At 40.1% G+C, this 14,380-nt stretch overlaps 1 protein-coding gene across 1 annotated transcript in view; it reads left to right on the plus strand.

The window, feature by feature from the left end:
• LOC311306186 (integrin alpha-X-like) overlaps window positions 1-14,380 on the plus strand; it is a 49,593-nt gene that overhangs the window by 12,131 nt on the left and 23,082 nt on the right. Inside the window, exons 3-12 of the mRNA XM_084434450.1 lie at window positions 7,549-7,652; window positions 8,355-8,425; window positions 10,757-10,868; window positions 10,984-11,111; window positions 11,446-11,588; window positions 11,905-12,055; window positions 12,385-12,535; window positions 12,727-12,800; window positions 13,026-13,134; window positions 13,241-13,374. Coding sequence (XP_084290576.1) covers window positions 7,549-7,652; window positions 8,355-8,425; window positions 10,757-10,868; window positions 10,984-11,111; window positions 11,446-11,588; window positions 11,905-12,055; window positions 12,385-12,535; window positions 12,727-12,800; window positions 13,026-13,134; window positions 13,241-13,374 — 1,177 coding nt within the window. The remainder of the gene's footprint in view (window positions 1-7,548; window positions 7,653-8,354; window positions 8,426-10,756; window positions 10,869-10,983; window positions 11,112-11,445; window positions 11,589-11,904; window positions 12,056-12,384; window positions 12,536-12,726; window positions 12,801-13,025; window positions 13,135-13,240; window positions 13,375-14,380) is intronic.

Raw genomic sequence — 14,380 nt, forward strand, 5'->3', positions numbered from 1 at the left:
AACAATCAGAGACAGAGATCAAGGCAGTGGTAACGCAGGCAGGCAGCAGACAGGGAGAAATCCAGAAACAGGCAAGGTCAAAAACACACAGACAGTCCACGGGAATAAATGCTCAGTAAAGTTCACAACAGTAAAACAAGACTTTGCAGTGAGGGTGAGAATGTGTGAGACATAAATAGACCATAGAATGAGGATCAGGTGTGACTGTAATCAGGAACAGTGCAGGTGAATAATGCGGTGCAGGTGTATGACGTAATCAGTCCAGGTAGATGCAGGATGGGAAATGTAGTCTGTGAGGAAGTGATCCTAGTCTATTGTGGAGCGCCCTCTGGTGGCTCTTGAGGGCACTCCAGCTGGTTATCGTTACATAGCCCCTCCCCAAAGAGCGGCTTCCAGACGCTCCAAAACTGTCCAGGTGGGAGGTGGCCCGGAGGCGGATCCGGGGGCGGGATGGAGGGCCAGGCCCATGAAGTGGAAGAGGACCTGGAGACTGCGGAAAGACGGGAGGCAACCAGGGCGGATCAGGCTGTGCAGGCGACCAGGGCGGATCAGGCAGTGCAGGCGGCCAGGGCGGAGACGACCCTTCAGGGGGCCAGGGAGGAGACGACCCTTCAGGGGGCCAGGGAGGAGACGACCCTTCAGGGGGCCAGGGAGGAGACGACCCTTCAGGGGGCCAGGGAGGAGACGACCCTTCAGGGGGCCAGGGAGGAGCAGACGGTTCAGGAGGCCAGGGAGGAGACGACCCTTCAGGCGGCCAGGGAGGAGACGACCCTTCAGGCGGCCAGGGAGGAGACGACCCTTCAGGCGGCCAGGGAGGAGACGACCCTTCAGGCGGCCAGGGAGGAGACGACCAGGGAGGAGACGACCCTTCAGGCGACCAGGGAGGAGACGACCCTTCAGGCGGCCAGGGAGGAGACGACCCTTCAGGCGGCCATGGCACAGGAACAGACACCGGTTCAGGAACAGACACCGGTTCAGGAACAGACACCGGTTCAGGAACAGACACCGGCTCAGCGGCGACCATCTTGTCCTGAGACGCTGGCTCGGTGGTGGCCATCTTGTCCTGAGACCCAGGCGTGGAGTCGGCCATCTTGTCCGAAGACACAGGTGTGGAGTCGGCCATCTTGTCCGAAGACACAGGCGCAGAAAGAGGAAGAGGAACAGATTCAGGCACAGTATCAGGATCAGATCCAGGCTCAGGAACAGATTCAGTCTCGGCGGGACGAGACTCTTGACGGGCGGACGTGACGTGAAACTCAGTCTCTGGATCGGCAGAAGTGACGTGAAGCTCAGTCTCTGGATCGGCAGAAGTGACGTGAAGCTCAGACTCTGGATCGGCAGAAGTGACGTGAAGCTCAGTCTCTGGATCGGCAGAAGTGACGTGAAGCTCAGTCTCTGGATCGGCAGAAGTGACGTGAAGCTCAGTCTCTGGATCAGGATCAGCGCGCTCTGAGCTTGACGGGACCAGCAGCAGCGAGGGCTTTGAGCTGGGTAGGACCAGCGGTGAAGAGGGCTCTGAGCTGGGCAGGACCAGCGATGAAGAGGGCTCTGAGCTGGGCAGGACCAGCGATGAAGAGGGCTCTGGACTGGGCAGGACCAGCGGTGAAGAGGGCTCTGGGCTGGACGAGACCAGCGGTGAAGGCTCTAGCTTGGCGGGCATGTCGCTTGCTGTCTCAGGCGCGGCGGGCATGACGCTCTCAGTCTCAGGGGCGGCGGGCATGACGCATACTGCCTTGGCTTCGGCAGATTTGGCGTGAAGTGCGGGCTTGGCTGGACTGGCGTGAAGTGACTCAGCCAGCAAAAGAGCCTGGATGATATACTTTTGAAGATTCCAGCCAGGGTGATGAAGTGGCATAAGGGAGCTGATCAGCTCGGATAGTCCTCCACGGAAAAATATCATTAGGCATACTTCATCAAATAATGCCAAAGGTGCCAGCTCAATAAAGTCTCTCACGTACTCCTCTATGGGCCGGTCTCCCTGACGGAGACACATAATCTTTGCTGCTGGATTCATGGTGGTCATCGCTGCTGGATCTTGGTATGGCGAAGTCTTCTGTTATGAAGCATCAGAGTCTGGGGGATCCATTCGCAGCGTGATTTATTAATAAGAGTAATCAAACAGGCAATGGTCAGAACCAGCAGATAGTGATGGGACATTTGAACCGAGGCGTCGGAGCGTGTGTCGAGAAAAAGTGGGCGTGCCAGATGAAGCCGCGATTCGAGGCTTGTGTTGTTAACGTGAAAATCACGTGACTAATGACAAACGAGGCCTCGGTTTGTGTGGATACGTCATCGGTTCGGTCTGAGTGTCGCTTCCGGATAAAAGGCGGTTCGAAACTCACGCCACCTTGTGGGTGTTGTCAGGAGTAGTAGAAGAAGTTGTAGTAGTGTCAGAGAGTCAGAGAGTTAGATGATAACTGTTGTGTCATATGTGAGGGCTGTATATTATTACATTATCAGGTTAGAATAGTTATAGTATATTATTATTATAGTAGGCCTAGCTATATTATAGTCTTGTTATATTAATTAGATAAGATTATTTGGATTGCTCTGGATTTTTGGATCTGGACTGGACTGCTTTTTGATTTGGATTGCCTTTTTGGATGTGTTTGCTTTTTGTGACTCTTCTTTTTCCTGGTAATGGAGCCAGTAAGAAAGAGGGAATCCTCCCCTGTCTGGGCTCAACAGAAGCATCAGTGTCCTCATTTGTACCACTGCCATTTTTACGTTCCCCTGCATCCCCTGTTCCTTGTGAAAGGATATTTTCCAAGGCTAGAGAGATTTTGTCCAAGAAGAGGAATCGTCTAAACCCCAACACACTTGAAATAATTCTGTTTCTCAATAAAACAATCTATTGTAATCCTTCCTTCCGGACTATTCTGTTGCAGTTTACTTTAATCTGTTATCTATAATCTGCTAAATGAATAAATTTACTTTATTACACTCCCTCTAACATAAGCACTGCACTCAACACAGTGTCACTGTTGTTGTTCATACTGTCCAAAAAATGTATGAATAATTAATGAACTGTGTGTGTGACTCTGCACAAGTAAATTCAGACAGAGAAAGATACATATTTTATATTATACACAGTAATGGACAAATGTCTGATCATGTCTTTTTATTATTGCAAATGAAAGGTTACAAACATCAACAGTGAGTAGCCTACAAAATAAATAAATAAATATTTTTATTTCTAAAAGTATTTTATAAAATATACATTTTTTTATTAAAAAAAAATTAATTAATAAAATTGGGGAGGGAGGGAGGGAGGGGGGGCGTGGCTCTGAACACTGGTTCAGAATGAATGAATGTGTCTGCTATTTCTTTGCACAGTAGCTAGGTGTCACTAGTGAGCAATGCTGAATGAAGCTTCGAGTAATGAACCTTTGGCTGAAGCAATGGACTGCGAGGTCTCAGTGGTTCAGGAAGCCTCATTTTGCCACCACTACCAGCAGATACAGCAGTGAAGACAGGGCTAAATCGTAGTAATACCAGGCAAAAGGTCAAGGCAGGCAGCAAACAATCAGAGACAGAGATCAAGGCAGTGGTAACGCAGGCAGGCAGCAGACAGGGAGAAATCCAGAAACAGGCAAGGTCAAAAACACACAGACAGTCCACGGGAATAAATGCTCAGTAAAGTTCACAACAGTAAAACAAGACTTCGCAGTGAGGGTGAGAATGTGTGAGACATAAATAGACCATAGAATGAGGATCAGGTGTGACTGTAATCAGGAACAGTGCAGGTGAATAATGCGGTGCAGGTGTATGACGTAATCAGTCCAGGTAGATGCAGGATGGGAAATGTAGTCTGTGAGGAAGTGATCCTAGTCTATTGTGGAGCGCCCTCTGGTGGCTCTTGAGGGCACTCCAGCTGGTTATCGTTACAATTATACTTGTTTGGTATCATTTGAAATGTCTCAGTGCGACTGGTACAAAAGGTCTTATTCACACAGAAGTAAACCAAAAAGGTAATAAGGTGTGGATAGTTTAGAGATATCTTGTTAACTGCTGTGGGTGTGCCCCATGTAAATCAATCCCTGTCCCCAGAAAGTCTGGGACAGTGATTAATGCAAATTCCCACTGTGAACTCGTTTATATTTGAAAAGAGGTTTCTGCCTTGGTCTGAGTATTTAGGGAGATGCTGAAGAAGGCTTGTGGCGCGATTTGTAGCTCAAATTAGCCCGTGATGCGGTGTGTATGCAGGCACTCCGCACAGGGCCGTCGCTAGTGGGGTGAAAGGTGGTGACAATTATAGGTGCCCTCGCTGCCCAGATATTTATATTAGTTGTATGCCTAAGATTTAAATGAAAACCACAAAAACATGCAATTGGGTTAAATATTTTTTCCAAATATCTGCTTCTCTTACCTCCCTAAAAATGGTTTAGTCCGATCTAAAGTATTTATTAATTATTCAGTCAGTGACAAACATCAGAAGGACCCAATAAAATTGTAAGTCCCACCCCAGCTCGTGAACAGAACCAATCAGAGTTGAGGCAGCAGTGCCTGAAGTTAACGACGAACTTGGTGGAAGAGCAGGAGACTGACTGAAACATGTCGGGGAAAAGAAAACATAAATCAGGGTACCAGAAACGCCATGAAAAGAAGGAGAGGGAGGCCAGGAGAGTTGTTGTATCCCAGTCGATCAAGACGTTCTTAAAGACAGGTTGTATTGTTATTTCGCTGGGAATAAGAAAACTACCGTCTTTAGCCTGCCGGGTCCCGTCACTCTTCATTATCGGTGCGCTCCACAATCCACCGAATGATTACGTGGTCAAAATTCCTGTCTTTTTACACTATTGTAAATAGAGTTAAAAAATTGACACGAGTCACGACGCATTGCATTATGCACCTGACCTGCCGGCTGATGATGTATTACATCAATAAAACACGAATACACACTGCACTTGAATGAATACATTTTAGCTTTATTTAATATTTAATAATTTAACGGGATTTCGTAGGAATGTGAATATGAGTCACCTGTTCACTGATTGAGATAGGAGGAGGGGGTGAGCAGGGACGATGTATTCTTTGTTGACCACTAAAAACTTTGTACCATCAAGAAACATCGATCTGTGCAATAAAGAAAAGCTAGTAAAAGTTTATTCTTCAACAATGTTTTATGCGTCACAAGTGCATAAAGTCCCTGTTTTAGTCTCTCAGCGGTTTGATTATTTTATTGAGTAGCCGCTATAATAATATTATCTTTATTAAAAAATAAGACAATAAATTACTTTATTTTAACAATTTGACTGCATTCTTGTCAATTTATAAATGTTTACTTTTTGATTTATGAATTTTTATCGGGGGGAAAAAAACATTATTTTGCTGTTACTTTTTAAAAATTGGTTTTTTTATTATTTAACAATTTCTTTTTATTAGTTGTAATTTTTATATACATTTAACTTTTAAAATAAAGGTTACAACAACATCACCTTCTTCTGTTATATGTGGGCCTCCATGCTCATCTATTGTACAGTATCTGATATTGGTGGAGGGTGGTGGGGGCCCACATTAATATTTTTTTCAGGGGGCCCCGAATCCTCCATCTACAGCCCTGACTCCATCATGTATTTTATAATGTCAGGTTCGCATCTTCTCTCTTTATTCCAGAGCATTTGATGTTTCGTATTTATTATCTTTATATTTTATTCCGACTGACTCTGAAATAGTTTTGCCAATTAGATTAAGTTTTGTGTCAGATTAGTGACGACTAATATTTGGCACTAATTCAAGTGTACATGTTTTGCAAAGACAAAAAGTGAATTTCCATTTAGGGCAGCAAAAGTGCTGCTTGACCAACCTAAATCTGGGTTTGTCTTATCTCTGTTTTAATTTAATGTTACTTTAGATAAGTGTACGTGGGAAACCACGGCATGGCCAATCCAAAGCTATTATGAGAGAAGTAATGTTGGTCGACTTATATCTGTAGTAGTGGCCATCCCTCTACTGTAGTAAACGTTACGTTAAATTCAAGTGTATGCTATACCAAAGTATCTTTGATTGTGTAAGCGTGAATGTGACCGATCTCAGGCATAAAGCAATTACCTCTGTTTGGTGACCGAAGCTGGCGAGTTTGTGATCGTGAGATCCACGTTAAACAAGGTGTGAGGACCTCTGAGCAACATAGCTTCCTAATATGAACGGGTAAAAAAATATAAGTAGAGTTAAATAGAACAATCAAATGTATTGCTAAACTATTATATAATTGACCTATAACTAATTGCCAATCTAACCTAAATTCGAGGTTGACTTTAGTAGGCCTATACATGTACATTCCCTTTATGGGAACTTAGTTCTTTACAAAATTAGCCGCTTTCCGACCGGAGGAACCTTTTCACAGTTCCTAGAACTATTGACTAAACCTAAAGTACCCGTATGTTCCTGCGGTGCGAACACGCCGACTAGGAACGACTTTAGTTCTAGGAACTCCATTTGGAGGAACTAATTTAGCTCCTACTTCAGAGTAGGGTCTAAACCAGGCCAGCACTATACACGGGTTTCTTGTATACAAAATCCAGGAGGCAGAAAACCGCTATCTGTTATGCCGAGTTCTGTAAAAGAACTTTGTAATTAACGTAGATTTCGCATTGTTTGTAATTTCTTGTTGACTCAATAATAAACGGCAATTTCAGAGTTGGATCTGTTTGTTTGTGTTTCATATTAATATAACATTATGTAAAACGTCTAACTGTTTACGAATCAAAATCCGGACATACTGTGATGCATGTATGAATTATCGTGTTAGACTAAGTTAGTAATGTAATAGCCAATGTTAGCAGTGCAGCATCTATAGAGCCCGAATTTGCTTTTATATAAGTTAACCTTGTTTACGTTACTTTACGACCTGCAACATTTCATGACTGCACACATATAACGTTACTTTACTGTAAATCAAAGATTTGACGATGGATTATGTGGGAAGCCTTAGTACCTCCGACCGTGGCGATTATATTAAAAAACTTACTCTCAGCAATGGTGAGATCTTGCCGGATCCCTACGCAATACATGACGATCTTTGGATTGTGGATGACAAGAACTGGCCAGAAATTGTATGGCCTGATATATATAATTATCTTATTCAGACACCAAGTGTGTATACAAGAGAAATGATTAGAGCGTACAAATCCCTTGATGCATACAACTACGTGCTATGTGGTCATGTGCAGCTCGTCAAATTATGAATAGAAAGAATATAACATACAACTTCCTCCTTCTGTCCCACTCTTCCATTCGCCTAGATTTGGAATTACTTGCAACATGTATAATTTAAATGAGCAGATAAAACACAACAGATAGGCCTGCATGTAAATAAATTACGCAACAACTCCTTGGCATTTTGACTTAGCGACAACACCACCACTATACTACTAGCCTAAACCCTTTACTCCGGTACGAAGACCGCAGGTCTTTCTGCCTCCTGGTTGCGTGCGCAAGCAGTGATGACGTCGCCGAGAAATCCATGTATAGGAACTACGTCACGTTAGTGTACGCTGATGACCGAACGTTGATTATAACACATTCTTACCTTTTGTTTTCTTATAGTCTGATCGTGAGTGACCCTTTAATTCAAATCAATCGAGATCGAAGAGGATTGATTTACAACTGTGCTGTCACACAAGGAACCTGCTCATCATTGATGATTGATGGTATTTGGGGTTTTGTTCTACAGTACTAATTGAAATATAATTTGCTACTTTCCAGTAGGGTATATACTACAGCAGGGTCTAGGGTAATACTGTATTATGAGCGTTGTTCTCTTTTTCAACAAATAAACATTGGTGCTTTACTTTCAGAAAATTATCAACCTTAGAAGGTTATAGTAAATATTATATCAGCTGTTTTATTTCCTATTACATTGTAACCAAAATTTAGGACATGCAATTTAAAACTCAGATTTGTATTTTCTAGCGATTATCATTAAATAAACATTCTAAATTCAAAGCGATTAAATTGCGCTTCTGCTAACCAGTATGGGGCTAGATGTGATTGTAGATATTGATAAATTAGAGGTTTACTATACATTAAAGAAAACTAAATTGTAATTATTTATTAGTAAATACATTATAGTATAGTATAGTATAGTTTTGAAATTTTGAAATTAACATTAACTAAGATTAATAAATGCTGTAGAGGTATTGTTCATTGTTAGTTCATGTTACCTAATGTAGTTAACTAATGTTAACAAACAAAACCTAATCGTAAAGTGTTAAAAAAACAAAACAAAAAACAAGATTTGAACTTCAATGCATGCATTTCAAATGTTTTTTTTTTGGGGACACCAAAGTGTAACATATTCCATTTAAAGGTTCTTTAATGAAAATTAACAAACTGTCTGTATGTTAATCAAGTGCCCTCGGAAGCTGTCAACATGTCTCTCGGACTTCACATGGTTCAAGATCCACGGTCTTCAAAGCTGGCAGTAAGTAGTTCAGAACACTGATGAGATCAGTTACAGATAAAGTACATATTGTAACTATTCCACACATGCAAATGCCTAAAGAACATAAAAAGCCAAGAGAAATGCTCTGTAAAACTACTCTGAATTAATAAAAGGGATTATAAATGTTAAAAGACACATTGGCCCTCATTTATCAAAAGTGCGTACACCAAATTTCCAGCGTACACCTGGCGTACACCCAAAACCACGGTGACTTTGAGATTTATCAATATGGACGTTGGCGTACGGAACGCTCAAATCCTACGCCAGCTCAGGAGGTGGTGTACGCACGTTTCGAGTGCGGGAATGCGCAGAAAAACAATTCCTAACACCACAAAACGCACTGACAAACTAAAAGATATGATATATTATGACCCACTGTAAAAAAACAACAACATAGTAATTATAAACTTCAGTGTTTATTTTTGTGCAACATGGACTTCAATGTTTAATTTGTGTGACTTTACCAAAGCATTTGAATTGTAGGCATATGTATTCCTTAAGTTGCAAGCCTGTGCGCTTTACCTGACGTTTCAAGCCTTGTTTATACTTTCGCCTGGCTCCGCAGCGCTAGTCTCCGCAGACTGCGCGCGCACCTCCCCAAACGGACGAGGCGTTTATACTCGACGCGCTCGCCGTCGTACTATTCTTTGAAACGATGGTTAGGCCAGGGTTAGGCCCGGCAGGTGTGCACGGACTGGGTTTAGTAATGAAAGGCTTTCAATGACCAAAAAAATAATTCAGATGGCAAAATAATAAAAATGACATTCTTCTTCTTTTAAATAATAATAATAATAATAATAATAATACAAATAATAATAATAACGACATTCTTCTTCTAAATAACAATAAGCGTCATTAATAATAAAAATCTAGAAATCAATTTTGTTTCTTTGAACTTCCCTGGTTTCGCTTTCTTTCTCAAAGAACTTTCTCTTCTTTGCCGTCTTCCGTGTGTCCATGGCGTAAAATGAGGGCGTGGGGGAAGCGGACCATTGGCCCTCATTTATCATTCTTGCGTAGAAACGGGCGTATATATTGGCGTAAGATTATGCTTACACTCCTCTCATCGCCTGATTTATGAAGCTGTGCGTACCTTTGAAATCCAGGTGTACGCAATACCTGCCCTTGATAAATGCCGCGGCTGAAAACGAGCGTCATTAGAATAACACGCCCCTATATATTCAAGTCTCCGCTCCCCCCACGCCCTCATTTTACGCCATGGACACACGGAAGACGGCAAAGAAGAGAAAGTTCTTTGAGAAAGAGAAAGCGAAACCAGGGAAGTGGAAAGAAACAAAATTGATTTCTAGATTTTTATTATTAATGACGTTTATTGTTATTTAGAAGAAGAATGTCGTTATTATTATTTGTATTATTATTATTATTATTTAAAAGAAGAAGAATGTCATTTTTATTATTTTGTCAGTCTGAATTTTTTTTTTTTTGGTCATTGAAAGCCTTTCATTACTAAACCCCGTGCACACCTGCCGGGCCTAACCCTGGCCTAACCATCGTTTCAAAGAATAGTACAACGGCGAGCGCGTCGAGTGTAAACGCCTCGTCCGTTTGGGGAGGTGCGCGCGCAGTCTGCGGAGACTAGCGCTGTGGAGCCAGGCGAAAGTATAAACAAGGCTTGAAACGTCAGGTAAAGCGCACAGGCTTGCAACTTAAGGAATACATATGCCTACAATTCAAATGCTTTGGTAAAGTCACACAAATTAAACATTGAAGTCCATGTTGCACAAAAATAAACACTGAAGTTTATAATTACTATGTTGTTTTTTTTTTTTACAGTGGGTCATAATATATCATATCTTTTAGTTTGTCAGTGCGTTGTGTGGTTTTAGAAATTGTTTTTCTGCGCATTCCCGCACTCGAAACGTGCGTACACCACCTCCTGAGCTGGCGTAGGATTTGAGCGTGCCGTACGCCAACGTCCATATTGATAAATCTCAAAGTCACCGTGGTTTTGGGTGTACGCTGGAAATTTGGTGTACGCACTTTTGATAAATGAGGGCCAATGTGAGTAGATAACGACTTGTTTAATGATCAATATTAAAGAAAAACAACATTGTTTTCTGTGTATATATATATATATATATATATATAATTAGTGAATTTTGTTTGATTTAATTTATTTGATTTATTTTTTGAGGCATGTATGTTTTATTTATTATCCTGTCTCAACAACTAAACAGATTTTGACAAGAGCAATTAAAAGTGATTGGTATTGTGGTCTATAATTAAATTTTGATTTGGTATTCCTTTAAAATAAGGTAAAAATCCATGTTTAAATTCCTTCTCATTCAGATTTGTGGCCCAACCATTCCAAAGAAATGTGTATCAGTTACCACCTTCAATGGCATGTGCTTCATCAGTGAAAACAGTGCGTTTAAACCACCAATACCGAGCTCTCTGAGAGGTAAATATGATTATCACCGAAAGTTTTTTTTCCCCCCAGTCAAAGAGGTCTCTTCTCTTTTGATGTAACTGCAGTTTTAACTGGCCTATATATTCACGCTTTTCTTCATTTACAGATTGTCCTGGTCAGTTTGACATTGCATTTCTGTTAGATGGATCTGGGAGTGTGGGGACTTCTGATTTTAAAACGATGAAGAATTTTGTGATAAACATGATTAAGCGTTTTACTAATCAGGATGGACAGGTAGGAATAGCCTTACATATCACTTGAGGGATTTTTGATACTAACTGCAGCCAGTGTTTTTAAAAAAGGGAAAGACCTGCATTTGTCTTTTCATGTGTAATTATCTTTTTCCAAATAAATAAATAAATAAATTATATATATGTGTGTGTTATATATATATATATATATATATATATATATATATATATATAGCTGAATGCCGTTATAGAGCACATAATAGTCAAGTATTTTTGTATAGCGCTTTTCACAATACAGATTGTATCAACGCAGCTTCACAGTATTAAATTAAAATAATACAACAAGTAATACAATAATAAGACTTGTTGGTTTACAGTTTGCCTTAGCACAGTACTCCAGCAGTTGTACTATTCACTACAATTTCAACGGACTCAAAGACAGCGCATGGGAATCTAAGGTGGAAAATATACCACAATCTGGAGGTGCCACTTACACTGCAGCAGCCATCAAAAAACTTGTGTAAGACTTGTTTGTTACTATATAAATCTGAATCATTGTATTTAGGGTGGCCCATTTCATAAAACTGACAATGCTTATATGTGCAGTTTAGAAGTTAAAATGTAACACATCAGGAGATGTGTTTTTTTTATTTTATTTTTTATTATCTTTTACATTTTCTGGGGAAACAAAAAGAAAAAAGTAAACCACAATACTATGCTGTGTTGCTATGATGTTGTTAGTTGAAGTTATGAGTAGTTATTAATGTATTGCGATACCGCTTTAGGGTATTTATGTGGGTTACTTGATCTCTTCTAAATTTCTGTTCAAATACCAGGAATGAGCTATTTACTCCAAGTGGAGGGTCAAGGCCATCAGCAAATAAAATCTTGCTTGTTATTACTGATGGAGTGTCACATGACAGGGACTCATTGAACGATGCAGCATCACAGGCAGAGGCAAAGAAAATAATACGATACGCGATCGGGGTATGCTTTTTCTTTGCATATTGTGTCGTTTAAATCTCTTACATCCTCAAATGTTTTTATGGATCCTCAAATGTTTCATTTTGTCTAGTCAAATTCTTAAATGTTGCAAAAGGTTATAGGTTTAAACCTGAAAGTTGTTGCGAATTTTATGTGGCCATTTCTGTGCTGCATTAATTTACTTATAGCTTAGAACTAATAAATGCTTTGGGATGTGTGTGTGTGTGTGTGTGTGTCTGTGTGTGTGTGTCTGTATCCATGTCTGTATTATTACTCTAAATATGCTTTGTTGCATAATTTCTTTTTAAAGGAAACAATATTTTTGTCCCTAGGTTGGCGGGGCTTTTGATGATTACAGTGCAAGAAATGAGTTGAATACAGTTGCTTCTGATCCAGATGTTAATCATGTGTTCAAAGTGACAGACTTTAATGCACTGAATAATATTCTTCAAAAGCTGGAAGAAAACATTATTGCCATTGAAGGTAGAAAATTAAGAATGAATTTGTATTTCTGCTACATATATATATATATATATATATATAATTATTATTATTATTATTATTATTTTTATTTTTATTTTTTTTGTGTAATAACTGAGTAGATATTTCCTAAAAGCTTTAAATGACTTTGAATCATATGATAAATTTTAGTAACTTCTGTTGATTTGTCGCAGGAACCCAGACTTCAGGTGATTCCTCCAGAATGGAGTTTGCACAGGATGGATTCAGCTCAGCTTTCACACCATCCGTAAATAAATATGCAAAATTGCTCTTTAACATTAACCTCTACAGACCATGTGAATGATCATAGGATGATTATATATATGACCCCAAAGTCAACATTGTAACCCTTTTTTTTTTCTTATGCTCACAAATTGTTCATCATTAAATAAAGAGAGGGGTATGGGGTTTCTTGAGATGTTCTCTGTGTATCCAAATCCAGGACAGTTTTGCTTTGCTTTGCTTTGTTTAGGGTAGTGTGTTACTGAGTGCCGTGGGAGCTTTCCAGTGGAAAGGTGGATATCAGGAATATTCGCCAGACTACTCCTTTCTAACAGGCAGTGAGCATGAAAGCTATCTAGGTGAGGCTTTTTTTTAAAACACTCAAACAGATAGATATGTGAATTTACAGACATTTTATTCTATTCAGCAAATACATATTATTGAACTATTGCATTTTGTCTGAAGGTTATTCGATGGCTATTGCAACGTCAAGCACCAGCTTTGCTATTCTAGGAGCTCCGAGATACAAGCATAAAGGACAAGTCTTTGTATCACAACTCAGATCCAATCAATATAAACTGCTACTGGACTCTCCCAAGGTTGTTAACTTAATTTTTTTTGTGTCAAAACCATACATAAAACCAATATCATTTGCTAAAATTGCTAAATTAACTTATGCACAACATTGGAATGTCACTTAAAACATTTTCAAATAAAACTGCGTTTCCATCCCATATGTTCAAGAGAACAAAATTGTCACTTCCTGGGAAATTTGCGCAAAATATACTTGGCGCAAAAGCACACTGTAATAGTGCTTTGGACCATTTGTAAAGTTGAAACAAAGATGATGAAATTGCAGTTTACCATTATGCCTACTAAAACTAAAACAAAAAATGTTATCAAATTGGACAAATAGTGAAACTAAAGAAATAATTGCATATTTTTTCAACCATTGTTCAAATAATGGTATACCAAGCAACGGATGAACTGCAAGCAACGGTACGTTTCCAACATGCTTATAAAGATGCTTGTATTATGGCTTTTACTGAATCGTGGCTAAAAAGTAGCGACCCTGATAACTCTTTACGGATAATTATCGACGGTTTTGGCACTCCTTTTCGTACGGATCGTTGTCCTTTAGTTACGGGTAAAAAACAAGGAGGCGTTTGTCTGTATATAAACCAAGAATGGTGCAGATCTGTTACTGTGAGAGAGAGCGTGTGCACTAAAGACCTCGAACTGCTCTCTGTATCACTCAGACCACAATACATGCCCCTACATACATCCGAGAGCAAATGAAGCAAATGTAGTAGAGACCCTTGGGAGTGTTGTGCATAGACTGCAAGCTATTACTCTAGATGCTCCAAACCTGATTCTGGGCGATTTTAATAAGTGTTCCATGAAGCAGTGTTTGCGGAATTTTTATCAATATGTGTCTTGCCCCACACGTCATAATACAACTCTTGACCTCTGTTACGGATCAATTAAGGATGCATATAAGTCTGTTGTTCAGCCTCCAGTGGGGTCGGCGGATCATAATACTGTCTTACTTGTCCCTGTTTATAAAACTGTTTTAAGACGAGTACGGCCACAGATTAAAGCAGC

The sequence above is a fragment of the Rutilus rutilus genome (assembly GCF_951802725.1).
Source record: "Rutilus rutilus genome assembly, chromosome: 16".
Lineage (NCBI taxonomy): Eukaryota > Metazoa > Chordata > Actinopteri > Cypriniformes > Leuciscidae > Rutilus > Rutilus rutilus.